Source organism: Castanea sativa, chromosome 11 (genome assembly GCF_040712315.1).
Source record: "Castanea sativa cultivar Marrone di Chiusa Pesio chromosome 11, ASM4071231v1".
NCBI classification, from domain to species: Eukaryota; Viridiplantae; Streptophyta; class Magnoliopsida; order Fagales; family Fagaceae; genus Castanea; species Castanea sativa.
The window spans coordinates 68,960,992-68,979,245 of NC_134023.1; the positions used below are offsets into that span (position 1 = coordinate 68,960,992).

General features: G+C 37.0%; 2 protein-coding genes across 2 annotated transcripts; one reads left to right on the forward strand and one right to left on the reverse strand.

The window, feature by feature from the left end:
• Nucleotides 1–7,154: 7,154 nt before the first annotated feature.
• On the forward strand, nt 7,155–9,913 carry LOC142614519 (large ribosomal subunit protein eL6z-like). The gene is made up of 4 exons (XM_075787051.1): nt 7,155–7,558; nt 8,512–8,618; nt 9,257–9,438; nt 9,523–9,913. The coding sequence occupies exons 1-4, from the start codon at nt 7,302–7,304 to the stop codon at nt 9,676–9,678; spliced, it is 702 nt and encodes a 233-aa protein (XP_075643166.1). The 5' UTR covers nt 7,155–7,301; the 3' UTR covers nt 9,679–9,913.
• A 503-nt stretch (nt 9,914–10,416) lies between these two features.
• LOC142614518 (FT-interacting protein 1-like) lies at nt 10,417–14,067 on the reverse strand. The gene has a single exon (XM_075787050.1). The coding sequence runs from the start codon at nt 13,929–13,931 to the stop codon at nt 10,566–10,568; it is 3,366 nt and encodes a 1,121-aa protein (XP_075643165.1). The 5' UTR covers nt 13,932–14,067; the 3' UTR covers nt 10,417–10,565.
• Between the last annotated feature and the right edge of the window lie 4,187 nt (nt 14,068–18,254).

Consider the following 18,254-nt stretch of genomic DNA (forward strand, 5'->3'; position numbering starts at 1 on the left):
TTGACTCTTTCAGGAAAAAGTTCTAATGCTAGTACTCTCAGTTCTAGCCCTGCAACAATATGGTTTGATTCATGCCAAAATGTGCACTGTGGTGAACTATCTTTTACTCCATGTTATCAAAATTTTACTTTCTTATGGAAAAAAGCAGATGAGTTACAATTTACTAACCAAATGAAAAGGAATTGCAGATGGGTTTTGTGTAAAGCCACAGTAGGCTTAGTGTGGACAGAGGAGTTAAGTGCAGCAATTGAGTCACGTGACTATGGCTTAGTGAGTGTTAGTTTTGGTATGACACGTGTTTGGTACTAGTTGAATGCTAAAGATTCAGTTACTCCAGGAGTGTTTCCCACTGTGTTAGTTAGGGATTAGTTAGAGTTTGTTAGGAAAAGTCTCTTGTATAAATATCTCATTAGTTGTAACTTTATATCAGTGAATTGAATAATATTTTTCAGATACATTGACTCTAGACTTTTTCTCTCTAGCATAGCTTAGTTTCTCATGGTATCAGAGCCATTAATGGCGTCTTCTGCGAGTGCAAGTTCAACCTCTGCTACTTCAACTTCTAATAGTTCTACTAGTTCTAATCATGGCATCAATCCATCACTGTTGCTTCTCTCTAATATGGCGAGTATGGTAACCGTAAAGCTGGATTTTAATAACTACTTGGTTTGGAGGCACCAGATCGAAGTAATCTTGGAGGCCTATTCTTTGATCAACTTCATTGATGATTCCAATGGAGCTCCTGATCCATTCATAAAGGATAGCTCAGGGAATTATACCACTGAAGCAAATCCTGATTATGTTCACTGGAAAAATCGTGAACAAGCATTGTTCACGTTTCTAAATTCCACTCTTTCTCCATCAATTCTTGCTTTAACAGTGGGGCAGAAATCAGGGAGAGGAGTATGGAAGATTCTTGAGAAACGTTTTGCCTCTATCTCTCGTTCTCACATTCTTGGCTTGAGGGTGAGCTAATGAGTATCAAGAAAGGACCTGAAACAATTGATACTTTCTTTCAGAGGATTAAAGAAATTCGTGACAAATTGAGTGCTGTTGCTGTTTGTGTAGATGAAGAGGAGTTGATTCATCTAACACTTGAAGCACTTCCTACCGAATATGATGCTTTCTGTTCTGCAATTAGGACCAGAAATGATGTGCTATGTCTTGAAGAGTTGAATACTCTTTTGAATTCTGAAGAAAGATCCATCAAGAAGCGTTCTGCTTACAAGGAATCTATATCTCTAGCCATGTCTATGAATCATTTTAATGGTGGTTCCAATAATTTCAATAATCGTGGCAGAGGCAAGAACAATGGTAACAGAGGTCGTGGTAATGGTAGAGGTAATGGTTATGCTCAATTTCATGGAAATTCTTCCTCTGGTGGTGGTGGTCAAGTCTATGGATCTTTTGGCAATTGTCAAGGTTCATTTTTTGGATCTCCTGGTAGTTCTTCTTCATCACAGTTTCAGCCTAAGTCTGGTCCTCAACCATCACAGAATCAACGACCAACTTGTCAAATCTGTGGCAAGAATGGTCATACTGCCCTTGATTGTTATCATAGAATGAATTTTGCATATCAGGGGAGACATGCTCCAGCCAAGCTTGCTTCAATGGCTGCAAGTTCTATGGCTGCCGCTAATGTTCCTCGAAATGCACATTGGCTTGCGATCCTGGGCATCTGATCATGTTACTCCCGACTTGACTCAGCTTTCTCTTCATCGCAGACCAACTATTGGTAATGATTCATCACAGTGGGCAATGGGCAAGAATTACCATCAGTATTGGCAATGGTAAGCTTGTTACTCCCTCTCATGATTTCAAGCTTGATAATATTCTTTGTGTTCCTCATCTTGCATCAAACTTACTTTCTGTTCATAAATTGTGCCTTCAAAATAATGCCTTTTGTTATTTTGATGCCTACAAGTTCTCAATTCAGGATTTACCTACGGGGAAAATTCTTTACCAAGGATTGAGTAAAGATGGGGTATATCCTATTCCACCTATGTCCAGCCTTTCTCCTTCATCACTCAGCTCCACTGGTTTTGTTGCTGTCTCTGATCAAGCTTTGCTTTGGCATAAAAGGCTTGGTCATCCTTGCTCCAGAATACTTCATTCTGCTTTATCTGATTTTCATTCTGTCCATGTGTCTGTAAATAATGACATTTGTTCTCAATGTCCAGCCTGTATAAGTGCTAAAATGCACAAGGTTTCTGTTCCTAAACATGTATCTGATTCTACATTTCCTTTAGAATTGATCCATTCTGATGTATGGGGTCCTGCTCCTATTGTTTCTGAACTTGGACACAAGTTTTATGTCATTTTTGTGGATGATTTTACTCGTTTCACATGGATGTTTTTGCTTCAACATAAATCTGATGTGTTCAATGTTTTTGTTCATTTCAAATCCCTTGTTGAGAATCAATTTAATACTACTATCAAGGTTTTGAGGTCTGATAGGGGTGGTGAGTATGATAATCATAAATTCAAGTCTTTCTGTTTTGTCTAATGGGATTCAGCACCAATTTTCCTGTCCATATACACCTCATCAGAATGGTGTTGCTGAGAGGAAACATAGGCATCTAGTTGAGAGTGGTCTTGCTATGCTTTATCAGTCTCATCTTCCTTTGTCTTTCTGGTCTTATGCATTTAGCACTGCTGTTTTCTTGATTAATAGGATTCCTTCTTCAGTCTTGAATTTTGTTTCCCCATGGGAAAAGCTTTTTCATAAGAAACCACCCTTACAGGCTTTAAAATCCTTTGGTTGTGCTTGCTATCCTTTGCTTAGGTCTTACCCTTCTCATAAACTTTATCCTAAGTCTACTCAATGCATTTTCCTAGGTTATCCTCCTATGTCCAAAGGCTATATTTGTTTAGATGTTGCTTCTAGTAAGATTTATATCTCTAGTCAGGCTATTTTTCATGAGTCCATTTATCCCTCTTATCCTTCTGTCTCAGCCTCTTCAAACTCTTCTATGTCTTCTTCAGTTCCTCACTCTACTGATGTTTGGTTCAATTCTTTGCTTTCTTTTCCTGCTGAGTTTGCTGTCACTACCTTACCTACTTCTACATCTGTGGTATCTGATAGTCCTGTCATGGCTGATAGTCACATTTCTGTTGTTCCTCCTATGCCTAGTCCTCCTCTCACTAATCTTCCCTCTCTGGCTTATGATTCTGTCTCTTCTTCCTCCTCTTCACATTCTTTACAACCCTCTTCTGTTCCTGTGCCTGCTTCTCCTACTGTCAATATGCATCCTATGGTGACCAGGTCCAAAAATGGTATATTTAAGCCCAAGGCTCTTGCTGTTGTTTCTGATTATACTACCATTGAGCCTTCTTCATTTTCTATGGCTTCCAAGCACAAACATTGGGTTGAAGCTATGGATTCTGAGTTCAGTAGTTTGTTGCAACAAAATACTTGGTCCTTGGTTCCTTTGCCTTCTGGTAAGAATCTGGTAGGCTGTAAGTGGGTGTTTAAAATCAAGAGACACAGTGATGGCAGTCTGGCTAGGTAGAAGGCTCGGTTGGTTGCTAAAGGTTATCTTCAGCAGTATGGATTGGATTATGGAGAAACGTTTAGTCCTGTTGTTAAACCCACTACTGTCAGGATTATTTTAGCTTTGGCTGTTCAATTTGGATGGTCTTTAAGGCAATTAGATGTTTCTAATGCCTTTTTACATGGTGTTTTGCAAGAGGAGGTTTACATGGCTCAACCTCCTGGCTATAGAGATCAGTCAAGGCCTAATCATGTGTGTCTCCTTCATAAGGCAATCTATGGTCTTAAGCAAGCTCCAAGGGCTTGGTTTAATAGTTTTACCACTCACTTATTTCATCTTGGATTTCATGCTTCTGGGGCTGACAGTAACTTGTTCATTCTCATCCACTCTTCTTGTGTGGTTTACCTTTTACTCTATGTTGATGATATTATCATTACTGGCAGCGATTCTTCTTTTGTTTCTGCCATTATTCATCAGCTTGGTGCAGCCTTTGCTCTTAAGGATCTTGGTCCTTTGAGTTATTTTCTTGGTCTACAGTTTGAATATACTCCTACTGGTATTTTTGTCCATCAATCCAAGTATGCTCAGGACCTTCTTCACAAGTTCAAGATGCTTGATTGTAAACCTTGCTCTAATCCTTGTTCTTCTTCTCACCATTTGATTCCTGACAGCAGCCCTTTATTATCTGATCCTACTATTTACAGAAGTTTGGTTGGGGCTCTTCAGTATATGACTTTTACTCGACCTGATCTTTCTTATGCTGTTCAACAAGCATGTCAATTTATGAGCCATCCTACCTCTCATCATCTTGTTGCTGCCAAACGAATTTTGCGATATATCAAAGGGTCTTTGCATCTTGGCATTCATTTTCAACAAGGTTCTCTTGCATTATCTGCCTATAGTGATGCTGATTGGGCAGGGGACCCTATTGACAGGAGGTCTATCACTGGCATGGTTGTGCTCTTGGGTAATTCTCGCATTACTGGGTCAGCAAAGAAACAACCTACTGTTTCTAGGAGTTCTACAGAGGCTGAATATAGAGCTCTTGCTGTCACTGCTGCTGAGCTCTACTGGTTGAGGATGCTTTTGAAGGATTTGGGTGTCTATTTGTATCATCCTCCAATCTTATGGTGTGACAATGTCTCAGCTCTTTCTTTGGCCTCTAATCCTGTTTTTCATGCTCGGTCCAAACACATCGAGGTGGACTACCATTTTGTGCGTGAGAAGGTTGTTAATAAGGATATGCTTGTTAAGTTTATTTCTACACATGATCAGTTGGCTGACCTGTTTACTAAGGCTCTCCCTTCTCCTCGGTTTCATGCTCTACTCACCAATCTAATGGGAGTTCCTCCCCTTAGCTTGAGGGGGGATGTAAAGCCACAGTAGGCTTAGTGTGGATAGAGGAGTTAAGTGCAGCAATTGAGTCACGTGACTATGGCTTAGTGAGTGTTAGTTTTGGTATGACACGTGTTTGGTACTAGTTGAATGCTAAAGATTCAGTTACTCCAGGAGTGTTTCCCACGGTGTTAGTTAGGGATTAGTTAGAGTTTATTAGGAAAAGTCTCTTGTATAAATATCTCATTAGCTGTAACTTTATATCAGTGAATTGAATAATATTTTTCAGATACATTGACTCTAGACTTTTTCTCTCTAGCATAGCTTAGTTTCTCATTTTGTACAGCAGCATTATGCTTATAAAAAGTCGGGAGTGAGAAGATTCGAACCAAGATTCGCCCATGAAGAGAATTGGGCAATACCACTGTGCCACAAGGCTTTTGGTGGCAGCATGCAGTCTTGGGTTCAATGCATTGTGTACATATCTCATTAGAGTTTTCTGGAGATGGTGCTAAATATTGTAAGCAGCAAAGTAATGTGAGATATTATGTAATGTACAAACTATTCACTCTCATTTAGTATCATAGAATCAATATAAGCTACATTTTTTTTTTTTAATTGGTTAGAATCTATCAAATGGCCAAGAACGGCAAGCCGTTTATTTATCTAAGGGGGCAAAACGATAGCATATCTATAATTGGGCCAGGCCCAAGTGATACACCGTTTGGCTAGTCAACTGTGCGAATTACCTTAATAGTGAAAACGGCTTACCGTTTGTAAGAGCTTACCATTTCGAGAGGGTGACTCTAGACCCAATTTTCCTAGAGAGATATACAATAATTGTAGTTTTTTCCCCCAGTTTGGTAAATTAGAAAAACAAAAATAAGAGAGGCAACAAATTGTGGCAACCCTATTCGTAACCATAATGGTTATTTTATTAGAAACTAATAATTGAGTGATTTACGTAGTGTGACTTTCTTAAGTGGATTGAGTCATAACTTGATTTTAATTGATTTTAATCAAATTTAAAGGAGATGATTAGAACATTTTTATTTTTTACTTTTTGTAGGATTGAGTTAAAACTAGCTTTACCTTTTGGCCTCGTAAGTAATTGCCTAATGCCTTCAATGGAAGAATGCTCCATAATTTTAATGTTATAGTATAATACTATACCTAACAATCTAAAATAAAATGTATTTCATATACACTGGCCCTTTTTTTTCCGAATACCATGATTAATGTTTGGTTTAAAAAAATTCCATATACATCTTTCCATCTTTCAATAAATCTCTCTCTCTCAAAATGATGTTTTCGCAATGAGAAATGATATGTCCACAACATTTTTACAACATTTTTACAACAAATCCTAAGTGGCAGGATGTTACTGGTTGTTATTGTTGGGGCAAAAAAGTAATCTTAGTGTTAGGTTCAAATTTGAACCAATAACAACTAACCACCTATGATTTGTTGTAAAAATGTTGTAAAAATGTTGTGGATGTAGCACCTCTCTTTTGCAATTCGTCAACATAAAACCAATAACATACTTTCTATCTTTATAAACATATATCTTGTCAAAATGTCATCATCAAATCACTCTTTTCTCTCTTATTATTAACATATTTGTACGTTTAAAATAAAATAATTCTGTTTTATTTTTCATATTATAATTTATAAACCAATTACTAATTTGATTTTACATGAATCAATCTTTATTTATGATGGTTAAGATTTATATATATGTGTGTGTGTGTGTCTATATATATATATATATATATATATATAATATATATTATATTATATTGACAAGAGACCCTAACACAATTAGGTGAATGTATTGTTAATTTTTTTAATTAACAGTAAACAAAATATAACAAAAAATTTAAACATAAAAAATATGAACAAGAAATCCCTTAGTTGTTTTCTTAGACCTAAAATTGCACCAAATCCTTACCCTTATTAACTAAGTTAACAAGTACCCTTAGAATAGTTATTAATAAATAAGAAAGTTTTAACACAATTTTTACGAAAAATATAAAAAATCATTAAAAAAAATTAATTTTTTTCCCTATAAAATATTTTTTAAATAATTTCTTTTAGAGAATTAGCTAACTTTTCCCAATTATTATTTTTATCCACACTCATGTTGCACATCTTTCTTTTTTTACTCATAAAAAAAAATACACGACACAAAAAAAAAGAAAAAAAGAAGAAGACCAGGCCCAAGTACTGAAAACAAAAGACACATTGAAGCCCATTAACCCAAAAAAATCCAGGGTTTTTCGGCCCACAAAACTCTATTCATCACAAGGATTCCCTAGGGTTTTTAACACTCAGACCATTATATAAACAATATTACACACGCATATATAAATCTCCTTCAGAACTAGGGTTTTCTCTCAGAGAGCCTCCTCCATTTCCCAATTCACTCCTTCACAGAGAGAGAGAGACACAGAGAGAGAAATCTCAATTCCAATGGCACCAAAGCAGAGGACCCCAAAGGTTAGCCGGAACCCAGATCTAGTTCGCGGGGTCGGCAAGTACTCCAGGTCCAAGATGTACCACAAGCGTGGCCTCTGGGCTATCAAGGCCAAAAACGGCGGCGTTTTCCCTCGCCATGACGCTCAGCCCAAGGCTCCTCCTCCGGCTGCCAAAGCTCCCAAGTTTTACCCAGCTGATGATGTGAAGAAGCCGCTCGTTAACAAGCGCAAACCCAAGCCCACCAAGCTCAGGTTTTTTTTATTATGGCTGTCTGTGTGTTTTTTTGGGTTTTTGTAGTTGTTTTGCTTGTTGGGTATCTGGGTTTTTTGGGGAATTGTTTGGGAGCTGAGAAAATGTGGGATTTTTTTATGTTTAGATGTGTTTTTGAGTTTGTTTTGGTTGTTGGGTAATTTATATTTTTTATGTATGTAAAGGTGTGTATGTGTGTTGGGTAATTGTTTGGTAGCTGAGAAAATGTGGGATTTTTTATGTTTATATGTGTGTGTATTAATGATTTTGTGTATGTATAGGTGTATGTGTGTGTTTGTGAGTTTGTTTTGGTTGTTGGGTATTTGATTATTGTTATGTATGTGAAAGTGTGTGTATATGTTGGGTTTTTGAAATATTTTTTTGGGTAATTGATAGGTTGCTGAGATGGTGTGGGAAAATGTTGGATTTGTATATTTTCATGATTTCTTGTATGTATAGGTGTTGCTGATAAGATGCTATAAATTGTTGGATTTGTATTTGTTTAACTGCTGGATTAGCTAGTTGGGTTTTCGGTTTTTGGTGAATCTTGTTGCCTTCTGATTTATGAATGATGAATGTGTATCTACTTATGTTGTGTTGGTTGGTTCGGTTCTACTTGGAAAACGTGGGGAAATGATGGAATTTTTATCTTTATTGGTAAGACTAGTCTGTTGAGGATCTATAGCCGACCTTAAAATTTTGGGACTGTTGTTGTTTTGGTATGTATTGTTATGCCTGTAAATGTAATGGAACTGTTGGAGGAAAGATTATAAATATTGAGATTCAAATGTAATAATGTTTTTTGTTCACTGAAGATTGGTGGGATCGATCAGATGAGTTGGGTTTTGATTTTTCATTGTTGGTTTCTAATTGACAAGTGTAATTATTTTAATCTTTGTCATGTGGTTTTTGATTTTTGGAAAATTCTAATTTATATATTTTTTTCAATATGCAGGGCTAGTATTACTCCAGGAACTGTGTTGATCATTCTTTCTGGGAGGTTCATGGGAAAGAGAGTTGTTTTCCTGAAGCAGCTCTCATCTGGATTGCTTTTGGTCACTGGTGAGTGCTGGTACCCATCTACCTATGAATTGTAAAGTGTTTTCATATTGTCTCATTATTGTGCTGGTTTGAGCTCATGGTGGGATTGGTTTTTTAGTTCCTAAATCTGTTTTCTACTTGTATGCATTTTTGGTGATTGCTTATCTATAAGATTATTCCAGACTGTGTTCACCTGATGATGGGTTGACGAGCTTTTCTTGCTCAATAGATTCATCTTGATTGATTCTTAAGAAGAGTGAAACTCATGGATTTTAGTTGCTTCTGGATGTCCTAGATGGGAGTCATGGGAATGGGATCCATTTGATTGTGGGTTCAATATGGATATGGTAATTTTATTATTAATAAATATTGATTGAAACAAAATAATCTTATAGATAGTGAATGTCTAGAATGTAGTCTATTTACTTTCCCAAATTTGCCATGTTTGGTTATCATGTGGTTTGTCTTGAGAAAATGGAGATGCAGATGCAACGTCACTCAAATTATTTTTGGTGTAGTCCAATAAATGAGTTTTGGTTTTGTCTGTCATTAGATTGTAATGCACCCCGATTGCTGAGAAGAATTGGTACTTAGTTGCCCTTGTTAATGTCACTCATTCCTTATGGCTGTTGTGATATCTTCTATGCTTGTCAATGCAGGCCCATTCAAGATTAATGGTGTTCCGCTAAGACGTGTCAATCAGTCTTATGTGATTGCTACTTCCACTAAGGTTGACATCTCTGGAGTTAATGTGGATAAGTTTGATGACAAGTACTTCGCTAAGGAAGTTCAGAAGAAGAAAAAGAAGGGAGAGGGAGAGTTTTTTGAGGCTGAGAATGAGGTTGGTTTGTCAATATTGATGGTGTTTTATGGTGAATTTCTCCTGTGTTTCTGTATTAATTCATTTTTATCTTTCAAAATGTAGGAGAAAAATGTACTCCCACAAGAGAAAAAGGAGGAACAGAAGGCTGTGGATACAGCATTGATAAAATCCATCGAGGCAGTTCCAGACTTGAAGACCTACTTGGCTGCAAGGTTTTCTCTTAAGGCGGGCATGAAACCTCATGAGTTGAAATTTTAGATGAAACACTGGAAAGTGTTAGGATTTGGTATTCTTCATTACATGTTTTATTTTGTTTGAACTTGGTCTAAACAGTTGTACTCTTCTAGTGCCATTGGTAATAGACATCGAAATTTTGATGTTGTGTTAGGTGATGCATTGTGCAAGAGATTTTCCATTTTCAAATTTTGGTTATGGGTTTGCAACTCACTACTGATATATATGATATTTGATTTGCTTTTTTTTTTTCTCTTTATATATTTGTGCGAGATTTTACTGGTTTATATGGTGACCAATTTCACAAAAATTGAGGTGATATCACTTAGAACATAATAGCAGGGCAGAGGTCTAGTTCGTGACATTGCCAGAATGTCAAATGTCTTGGTGCTTTTGTGGTACCCAAGCTTACTTTATCCTTAAAATTTTGTAGTGTAACTTTTTCTTTTATTTGTAGTTCGCTCCAAAGTTTTGCTTGCTATTCACTCGAACGTGGTTGTACTTGAGGCTCCATCTCTATGATACAGTCGGTTGACGCTTGGTGGCTCTTATGGTTCATTGGCTTTAGCTATTTTGTTGTTGGTGGGTCTCAAGAATTGAACGTAGCCAACAATAAAAGAAAAAAGGGGGGTGTTCCAATTAGTAGGAAATAATTTTATTGAAAACAAAAATTAACAGACATAGCTATGCTAGGAAGTATGTCAGATCTTGACTACACATGGGAAGGCAAAGATCCAACAATACATAATGAACTCGTTAAAACATGAACACATCCAGTGTGAGTACTTATTGAGGTTATTCCTCATACTGTTGTATATGTATTTTACAATCATAATCTCTACTGTAATAGCATTGCATGCTGAAAAAAGAAAATCTAAACAGACCATTTATTTTTAACAAAGTACTTAGTTTTAGAGTAAGCTATCTGTTCGAGCTGGCAATCTCCTGAAGAAATTGCTGGGTACGGAAGGCAGCTTGCTCCGGAACCTAGGGTGCCGCAAGTAATACAAGCCTGCAAGCAGTGCCACTGCTCTGAATGGTGTCACATAAAGCACCACAGCTGCACAAAAGCAGAACAATACGAAAAGGCTTGTTGCTCTTGGGTCTCTCCAGCTTAGTACAGAATGAATTCTTTCCCCTTGTGTTGCTATGTCACCAACAACAGTTTGAATCCTCCCTGCAACAGTTCTAAGTCTATCATACCTCAGTCGAACTATGTCATTTGGCCTTGAGGAAGGAAATGTGTCAAATTCCTCATCAAGTTCATCTGGGTTTACTGCCTCTGCCCATGACACTTTAGTATCCATGTGAGGAGGGTGCCTTGGCCGGAACCTATAGTTCCATAACCCAATGAAGAACATGTAGAGGAATAAAGTTGGAAGTATCAGCTCTGGGTACCAAATCAATATCAGAAACAGTATATGAACCAGAACTGATGTCATAGGGTTCTTCCAGTTGCAAACATCACTAAACCATCGGCTCATGGAGAACATGCCCGAAAGAAGTGACATAATGCGAAAGAAGTTAGCTTTGCTTCTTCTCATACTCCACATGTGGGAATCTCTATCTAACATGTACTCCACCACTTCTTTTCTGAGAGGTGGTTCAGCTCTACCAAGCCTCACAGCTACAATATTCATTGCTTGGTGTCTTAAATTGTCTACTTGGTTCACTGTGAAAGGATGTAAGTAATGCATTTTTGGAAGCAAGGGATGGCCATAAATATATACCATATGAGCTAGAGAGAGGGTAGTGAAACGAATTGATAGTTGGAGTTCTCCCATTTTCTTTACCCCATTTGGTTGTAGAACAAGAAGTGGGTAAGAATGTGAATATATTTTATGAGCTTCCAGTGTTGATAGCCGAATACGTACCTTTCCAATCCGTGAATCCCGAACTGCATTGCCACCATTTGGTTTCTCACCTCCACCCAAGTGGCAGTTGTCAAACACACCCAACGTGATCACTGTGCAGGGGTCATACACTTCCCATGTGTATTGCTCATTCCATTTTGGATTGAAGGTGTCGAGGATTGTTCTGGTTCGAACCCATTTTTGGCCATACTTAGCTACACAGTAAGCATCAGTACTCCCTCTGCCATCCTTCATCTTCATTGGGAGAAGCCCTTGTGCACTCAAAATGCCTACTTCCAATATCCCAACGGGCTGTTTCCACAATTGCCTTGATGTTGGCCTTTGATCACTTATGTAGAGAGTTGATTCATCAAGTACATGGTATCCTCCTTCAAGACAAACTCTTAGGTGAATTCTGCTTGAAAACTTGAGCTCTTTCCGCCTGTCAGCATCCAAGATTCCAAAACCATATTTCTCAAGATTGAACCATCGTGAGTGAACTGGCCTGTGGTCCAGGCGCCTCTCAAATATGTCCAGTGGTAGGCTAATGCTCCCCAACAATTCGTCTTTCGAATAGTGCACATGATCCTCAACAGTAATGATCAGCTGATCCTCAAAAGGTTCAGCTGCCACAAAAATTAAATCTTCATTCCAAAGTGGATTAGTAGTGCGAGTTTCACTTACATCGGTTTTGAGCACTTGACTACCAACCTGGGCTTTGACAAAAACATCTGGGAGCCTGTTTCTGTCATTAGGCAGCACATCCTGAGCTTCAATCACATTCACCCTCAGGTACCACAGTTTGGGGGATACATAAACCTTTGAACGGGTGTTAAAAACACCCTCTCCATAAGCAGCAGCAGCATCAGAATGCCATGCCTCTGAGAAGGCTTCATCAGCTTGTGTTCCCATCCAAACTGCAACCATGATCTCACCCCTTACCTTTCCGTGTCCACGCCGGTCCTCCAATCGGTACCACTGAGGAGCCAGTGGACTGTCAGGTGGAACTCTGGTTGGAATCTCATGCAAATCAAAAACTACCCTTCCAAGATAATCATCCCTTCCCACCATTTCCTTATCCTTCACAAAAACTTCTAGTACTGAGGACTGAACACGTTCTTTTGAGAAAGCAAAGACTTGATTCCACTCTGGATTCAGTCTCTTCTCAAAATGCCTTGTTTTTCCTTTATAATTCCCCAGCTTGACTTCCACATAAGGATCACAGCTACCAGTGATGACACTGGGAGGAAGATCTTTTGCTTTCACAACTCGAACATATAGATAAAACATCTGCTCAACAAGGTCATAAGTACTTGTATGTCTCTCACCATTCATCCATCCTCTTCCACCAAATGCTCCACTATTTGGCCACCGCTCACCAAGTTGTGGATTGGTGTCCTTCAAATTGTAGTCGTCTTGGTGGCTTGCCTGGGCCTGGTGACTTGCCTGGGCCTGGTGGCCTTGTGGATTAGTCTGGTGCATGTTGAATGGGACACCTTGTGGTCGTTTCTCCATTGATATGCCAGGCTGCTGCAGAACTTGGTGTTTGTATATATATTGGGCTGTGCCAACTCTTTCTTCAACAGGCTCCACAATCTCCTTCTTTGGACGTTTAGCAGGCTTAGCACCACTTGACTTGGCAACTGCAATAAAGGAATTAGAATTGTCTACCTCAGCAAATGTAGAAGTTTCTTTCAGAGGTTCTGCTGTGACAGCCTTTGGAGTTTCAACAACAGGAGCTTCTGCTTTGGGAACAGCAGCTAATGTTTTGCTAATGAGATTTGTATTTTCTGAAATGGGAGGAGTATTAGGAAGAGGTGGAAGGCTAGAAATAGAAATTCGGGGTTCTGGTGGTTGTGGTGGACTAGAATGAGGAGCTTCTGCTGGTTTTAGTGGAGAGGATGGGGAAGGAGATTTTGGTTTGGATTCTGGTGAAAGATAGATTTTTAGGCCAATCTCACCTTTGACAGAAGAGAATAACCACTTCCTTTCTAATTGGAGTCTTTGATAAGCTTCCTCACCTTTCTTCACGATATTTGAGCAAGGAATTCTAACTCGACCAAGGAAGTTTCTGCCGGGAATTGGTCTTCTCTCATTGTAAACAGAAATTTCAATGGCTGGATGGTGGTTTTTGGTTTCATCAAAATTAAAGAAAAGTTTCTGGTTCCAAATGGGGTTGAGGTTCTTTGGGACAGTTTTGGTTCGGCTTAATTGACTGTCAAAATCAACTTCAACAAATGAACTAGCTGATCCCTCACCATCCTTGGGCATAAGATCATTAGCATCTACTACTTCTACCACTAGCTTCATTTTCCTTTTCTTGCTTGGTTTGCTCCTCCAAGAAGCTACAAGGAAGTAGCACCTCACAAGATATCTCAAACTCTTTTCAGAAGCAAAGAAGTTCCATTTAAGACAGCAGAACATAAAAAGAATACCTAGTTAAAGGTTTGCTCTCTGCATGAGTGATGGCTAGTATTACTCTAGATGAAGCAAAGAATGCTTTGATGGAGAAGCTACCAGTGAGTTCTGTAGGAACCCAAAGAAGGACTTGAGAGAAATGGAGGGAAAGCATAAACTTTATTCAAAGTGAGAAAGTAAGCCTTGGTCTTTCTTTTAGCTTGAAGTGTAGAAAAATCAAAGGATTACTTTTCCATAATTCTAATTGTTGGTTAGTGTGGTTGCCTGGAGATTAGTAACAAAAGAATAATGAAAACCCTTTATTTAGGACCAGCTCTGAATGCTTAACAAAGAATACAAGTTCTCTTTTCTTTTTCTCTCAATAATAAAACAGTTATCATGATCGGACAAAACGTGACTCGTGTATATTAGCTGCTTAGGTGGTATATATATATATATTTTTATAATTTGTTTGTCCTTTGTTCTCTTTCTTTTTTCCCTTTTCCCCTCAAAGTTTGATGTCTTTGTGAAGAAAGGGACTAGTCCAATGCCTTTCATTTTTACTGGCCTTAGATGCAAGGGTCTACTTTAATGCTTAGGATTTCAGGATCCTATAAATCATGTATCACTGTATCAGTAAAGTCCCAATTACTGTTGTCTCATGGCACTGGAATATAACAGCATTATTGTTTGTAAAATTTGCGTGTAAGATTTGCATTAATATGGCTCTAGTGTCGTACAATCTCAATTTTTTTGTTCTGTTTGATGAGATAAAAGCTACAATTAAGAATCAATCTCTTTTCCTAGCAAGTAACATTCTTCTAAAGGACTTTATTTATTATTTATTTATTTTTATTTCAATGCTAATAGCAGATAGCAAGTGTGGTAGGAAACTTGATCATAAAGATCTCTTATACAATAGAAATTAAAAAGAATTATTTGATATGCAAAACATTTTTACTTGCAAGTCCATCAGGTTAACCATGTTATTTTGTTTAATAATGATAACTGTTATCCAAAAATTTAGAGAGGCTCAGAAAGTGCGGATTTAATCATTCAACTATTATTTTAGTACTCCCCTTCAACAAGTGAGGTTCAACACACTATAGTACCATAATAAATTATAGATTTTCATTAGTATTGGCTCAAGAGTCATACAATCTCAATTTTGTTCCTTCTGTTTGATGAGATAAAAGCTACAATTAAGAATCAAACACTTTTCCTAGCAAGTAACGTCCTTCTAAAGGTCTAGTTTTTATTTCAATGCCAAAATAGAAGATATCATGTATGGTAGGAAACTTGATAATAAAATCTCTCTCGTTCATTAAAAGGGATATATATATATATATATATTTCCCATGCATTCCTGGCTAAAACATTTTTACTTGAAAGTCACTTACATTCAGGTTAACCATGTTTAATTTTGCTCAATATATAGGCATTTGATCAAGGGTACGAAGTATAATTGGTCAAAAATTTATTTATGTACGTTTGGGACATCCCTTTCTTCTTTGGCAGCGATGCCAATGTGAATGAAAGTGAGAAAACATAGACTTAAAGGCAGAGTTGGAGCCAAAAGAAAGCAAAAGCAGCTTAATTAGGGGCTTGTGATCTTGTTCTAAGATGCTTTTCTTGTTCCTCATTCTCTTTCTTACTTTAACCATATTTATTATGTGGTCTCTCCATTTGCTTAGACCAATACTAAAATTGCTGAAAGTTCTCAGCCAGCTCAATTCCCTTCTAAAGTCATCCATATGGAGCATTGGAACCACTTTTTAGCTCTACCACGGACCACCATTTTTGTCCAATTGAATCTTAGTGCAGCCTTAAAATACTGCGATATGTATGGTAAAGAGATTAAAAAGTTGACATAGTTAATAACATCCACTATCATTCAACATCATTACTAGTTATTTGTTGTTAAAAAACAAAAAAAAAGTTTCAAGCTAAAACAGTGAGAATTGAGAACTTCAAAAGAACCTGAAGACTGGTTGTCTTAGATAATGTATGTTTGTGAACTCTACCTTACATAGGGAATTCCTAGTTGAGATTTTGAGGTGGCCTATTATTTGGGTGTTAATGTGATAATCTTAGGTGCTAAATGTTTTGATGCTCATTGTTTTTAAATTTGTAATAATTCTGTTTCTGTTTCTTCTAGTTAACGATTTCTTTTTTAAAGAAGGCTTAATCCATAGAACACCACTTTGAAACTTCAAAGCCATTAAGAACTTTGGTGATTTGTTATTAATATACTCATTAAGTTTGGGATTTGCACTAATGTTAAAAAAGTTAAAGTCATTTTATAAGAAAAAGAGTTGTGTAACTATAAAGGATTCGGTTAATGTATACCCTTAAGGCACACATTAATCATTCATGTTATTGAAAATTAAAAAAACTGTCAAAAAATTGACTACTTTTTCATATTTTTATAAATTTTTTTCTAAAGTAGTTTTACTAACGCATGCCCTTATAACACTTGCATGGACTTGGAGTTGCTTGCCAAAAGCATAAATCTAGAGCTGCAGTGCTTGTTGCCCCACTAAAAGTCATGATTACTTGTCCTGAATTATAAGATTTTTTTACATTACTTAGGGTGTTTTATACCATTCAATTGAGTTGGTCACTAGCAAGACACTCCAATAAGGTCCTTTTGGTCTTACACGTGGGTCCATTTGACCTGAGATTATGCTTTCATCTGGTGATGTAATGTTTCATTTGCATAGGTTCTTTTGTTAATCTTAAACCCATGCACATGCTTTTTTATAATATTATGGTAATGATGTTCTTCTTGGAAGTTCACATCTCCTTTTCATTTAAAAGAGAGGGTTAAAGGGGGTTCAAGTGATAGTTATAATGATATCTTTTGTTGTGCTTCAAGTTTATAGTTCGAATCCACTTCTTTTTTTCCTATTATCTAATTATGAAAAAGAAAAAGTGTTATGTGACCTATGTCAAAATAGTGCTATTATTGAAGTTGCAAATCTTGAGCTTCTCTCACTTTCCTCTCAGCGAAAATTTCTTGAGTGGTTGGTAAAAAGTTTATTTTGCTTTGTAATACAATGAGCTTGCATGAACCAAGCCATGCCAGGGCAGGTTTTGGTACAATAAGCTCAATATCCGTTGTCTCTAATCTTGAACTAAAGCTACAAGTGCTAGTTCACAGCTCGGCTAGCATTGTTGCTGCTATCCTTTTGGCCAGTAATGAACTCTCGTTTGTCAAGCGGATTTGTTTAAATCAAGTCCCATTCACCACCTTTAGAATTTCCAAACTCTCAAACAAATTAACATTAGAGTGCCTTTGGATGTGGTTTACATTGCTTATTTGTAGAAATGGAAGAGAGTGTTTTTTTTAAAAGGAAAAATCTTGTTACACACTTGCTATTGACCTATTGTATACGTTGTATACGTTTCAATTGAAATTTTGTTTTCAAACACGATTTTAATTAAAATTGTGAAATTGTGAAATCATGTTTTCAAGACACGATTTCAGAGTGGACAAAAGTCTTTTAACCGTCAGCCATGTCAATTTTTAATGGGAGTTCTTTCACAATTTTAATCAAAATTGTGTTTTTGGGGGTGTGTACAAGTATGCACTAACGATTAAGGCCATCAAAATAAGCTTAAAAAAGCTACAGATGTTTGTACACTCAAATGAGTAGAGAGAGAGCAAAAAAATGTGGCTGACTGGGTCGTTCAAAAGATTCAAAACTCATTGGTTCTTGTTTTCCATATTCATGCTGGGCTGACAATGCTAACCTTGGCTCAACTCTGGTGAAATGGGTGTTGCCTTAGGCCTTGGAGCTTAGGGCCCAAAATTGTGGAGTGATTGTGCTATAATGGACTAATGTTATAAAAGCCCAAAAAATAATGCCCTGAAGCTTTTTATCAAGACCTACAAATGGTATACAAAATGGATATTCCTTTATACTCAATTCATGGCCTGGAGTTATGTAGAACATCTTGCATCCGTTTTGTTGTAGAGAAAAAAAAAATGGAAAAAATAAAAGGTGGGAAAAAAAGAAAGATGGAGAGTGAATTAATATTTATTTATTTTTAATATATATAATATATTTTTATTTTTAGTGATTAATATTGCATTGATTTTTTCTTCCTCACCAAGACTTAAGATTCCATGGTTGCCTTTGTTAAGGGAAATCTTAACTATCTTTAAAGAATTTTTTTTTGAAATTTTACAGGCCTCATAAATAAATCATTCTAAATGTTCCATAAATTGCTAAGCTTGGGGAAGAAGGCGTATCTCTCTTGATATTAAGAGGGGGAAAAAAGTCCATAGAAAAAGTTTGTACTTTTGATATTTCATTCATTCAATTTTAAATGAAAATCGAAATT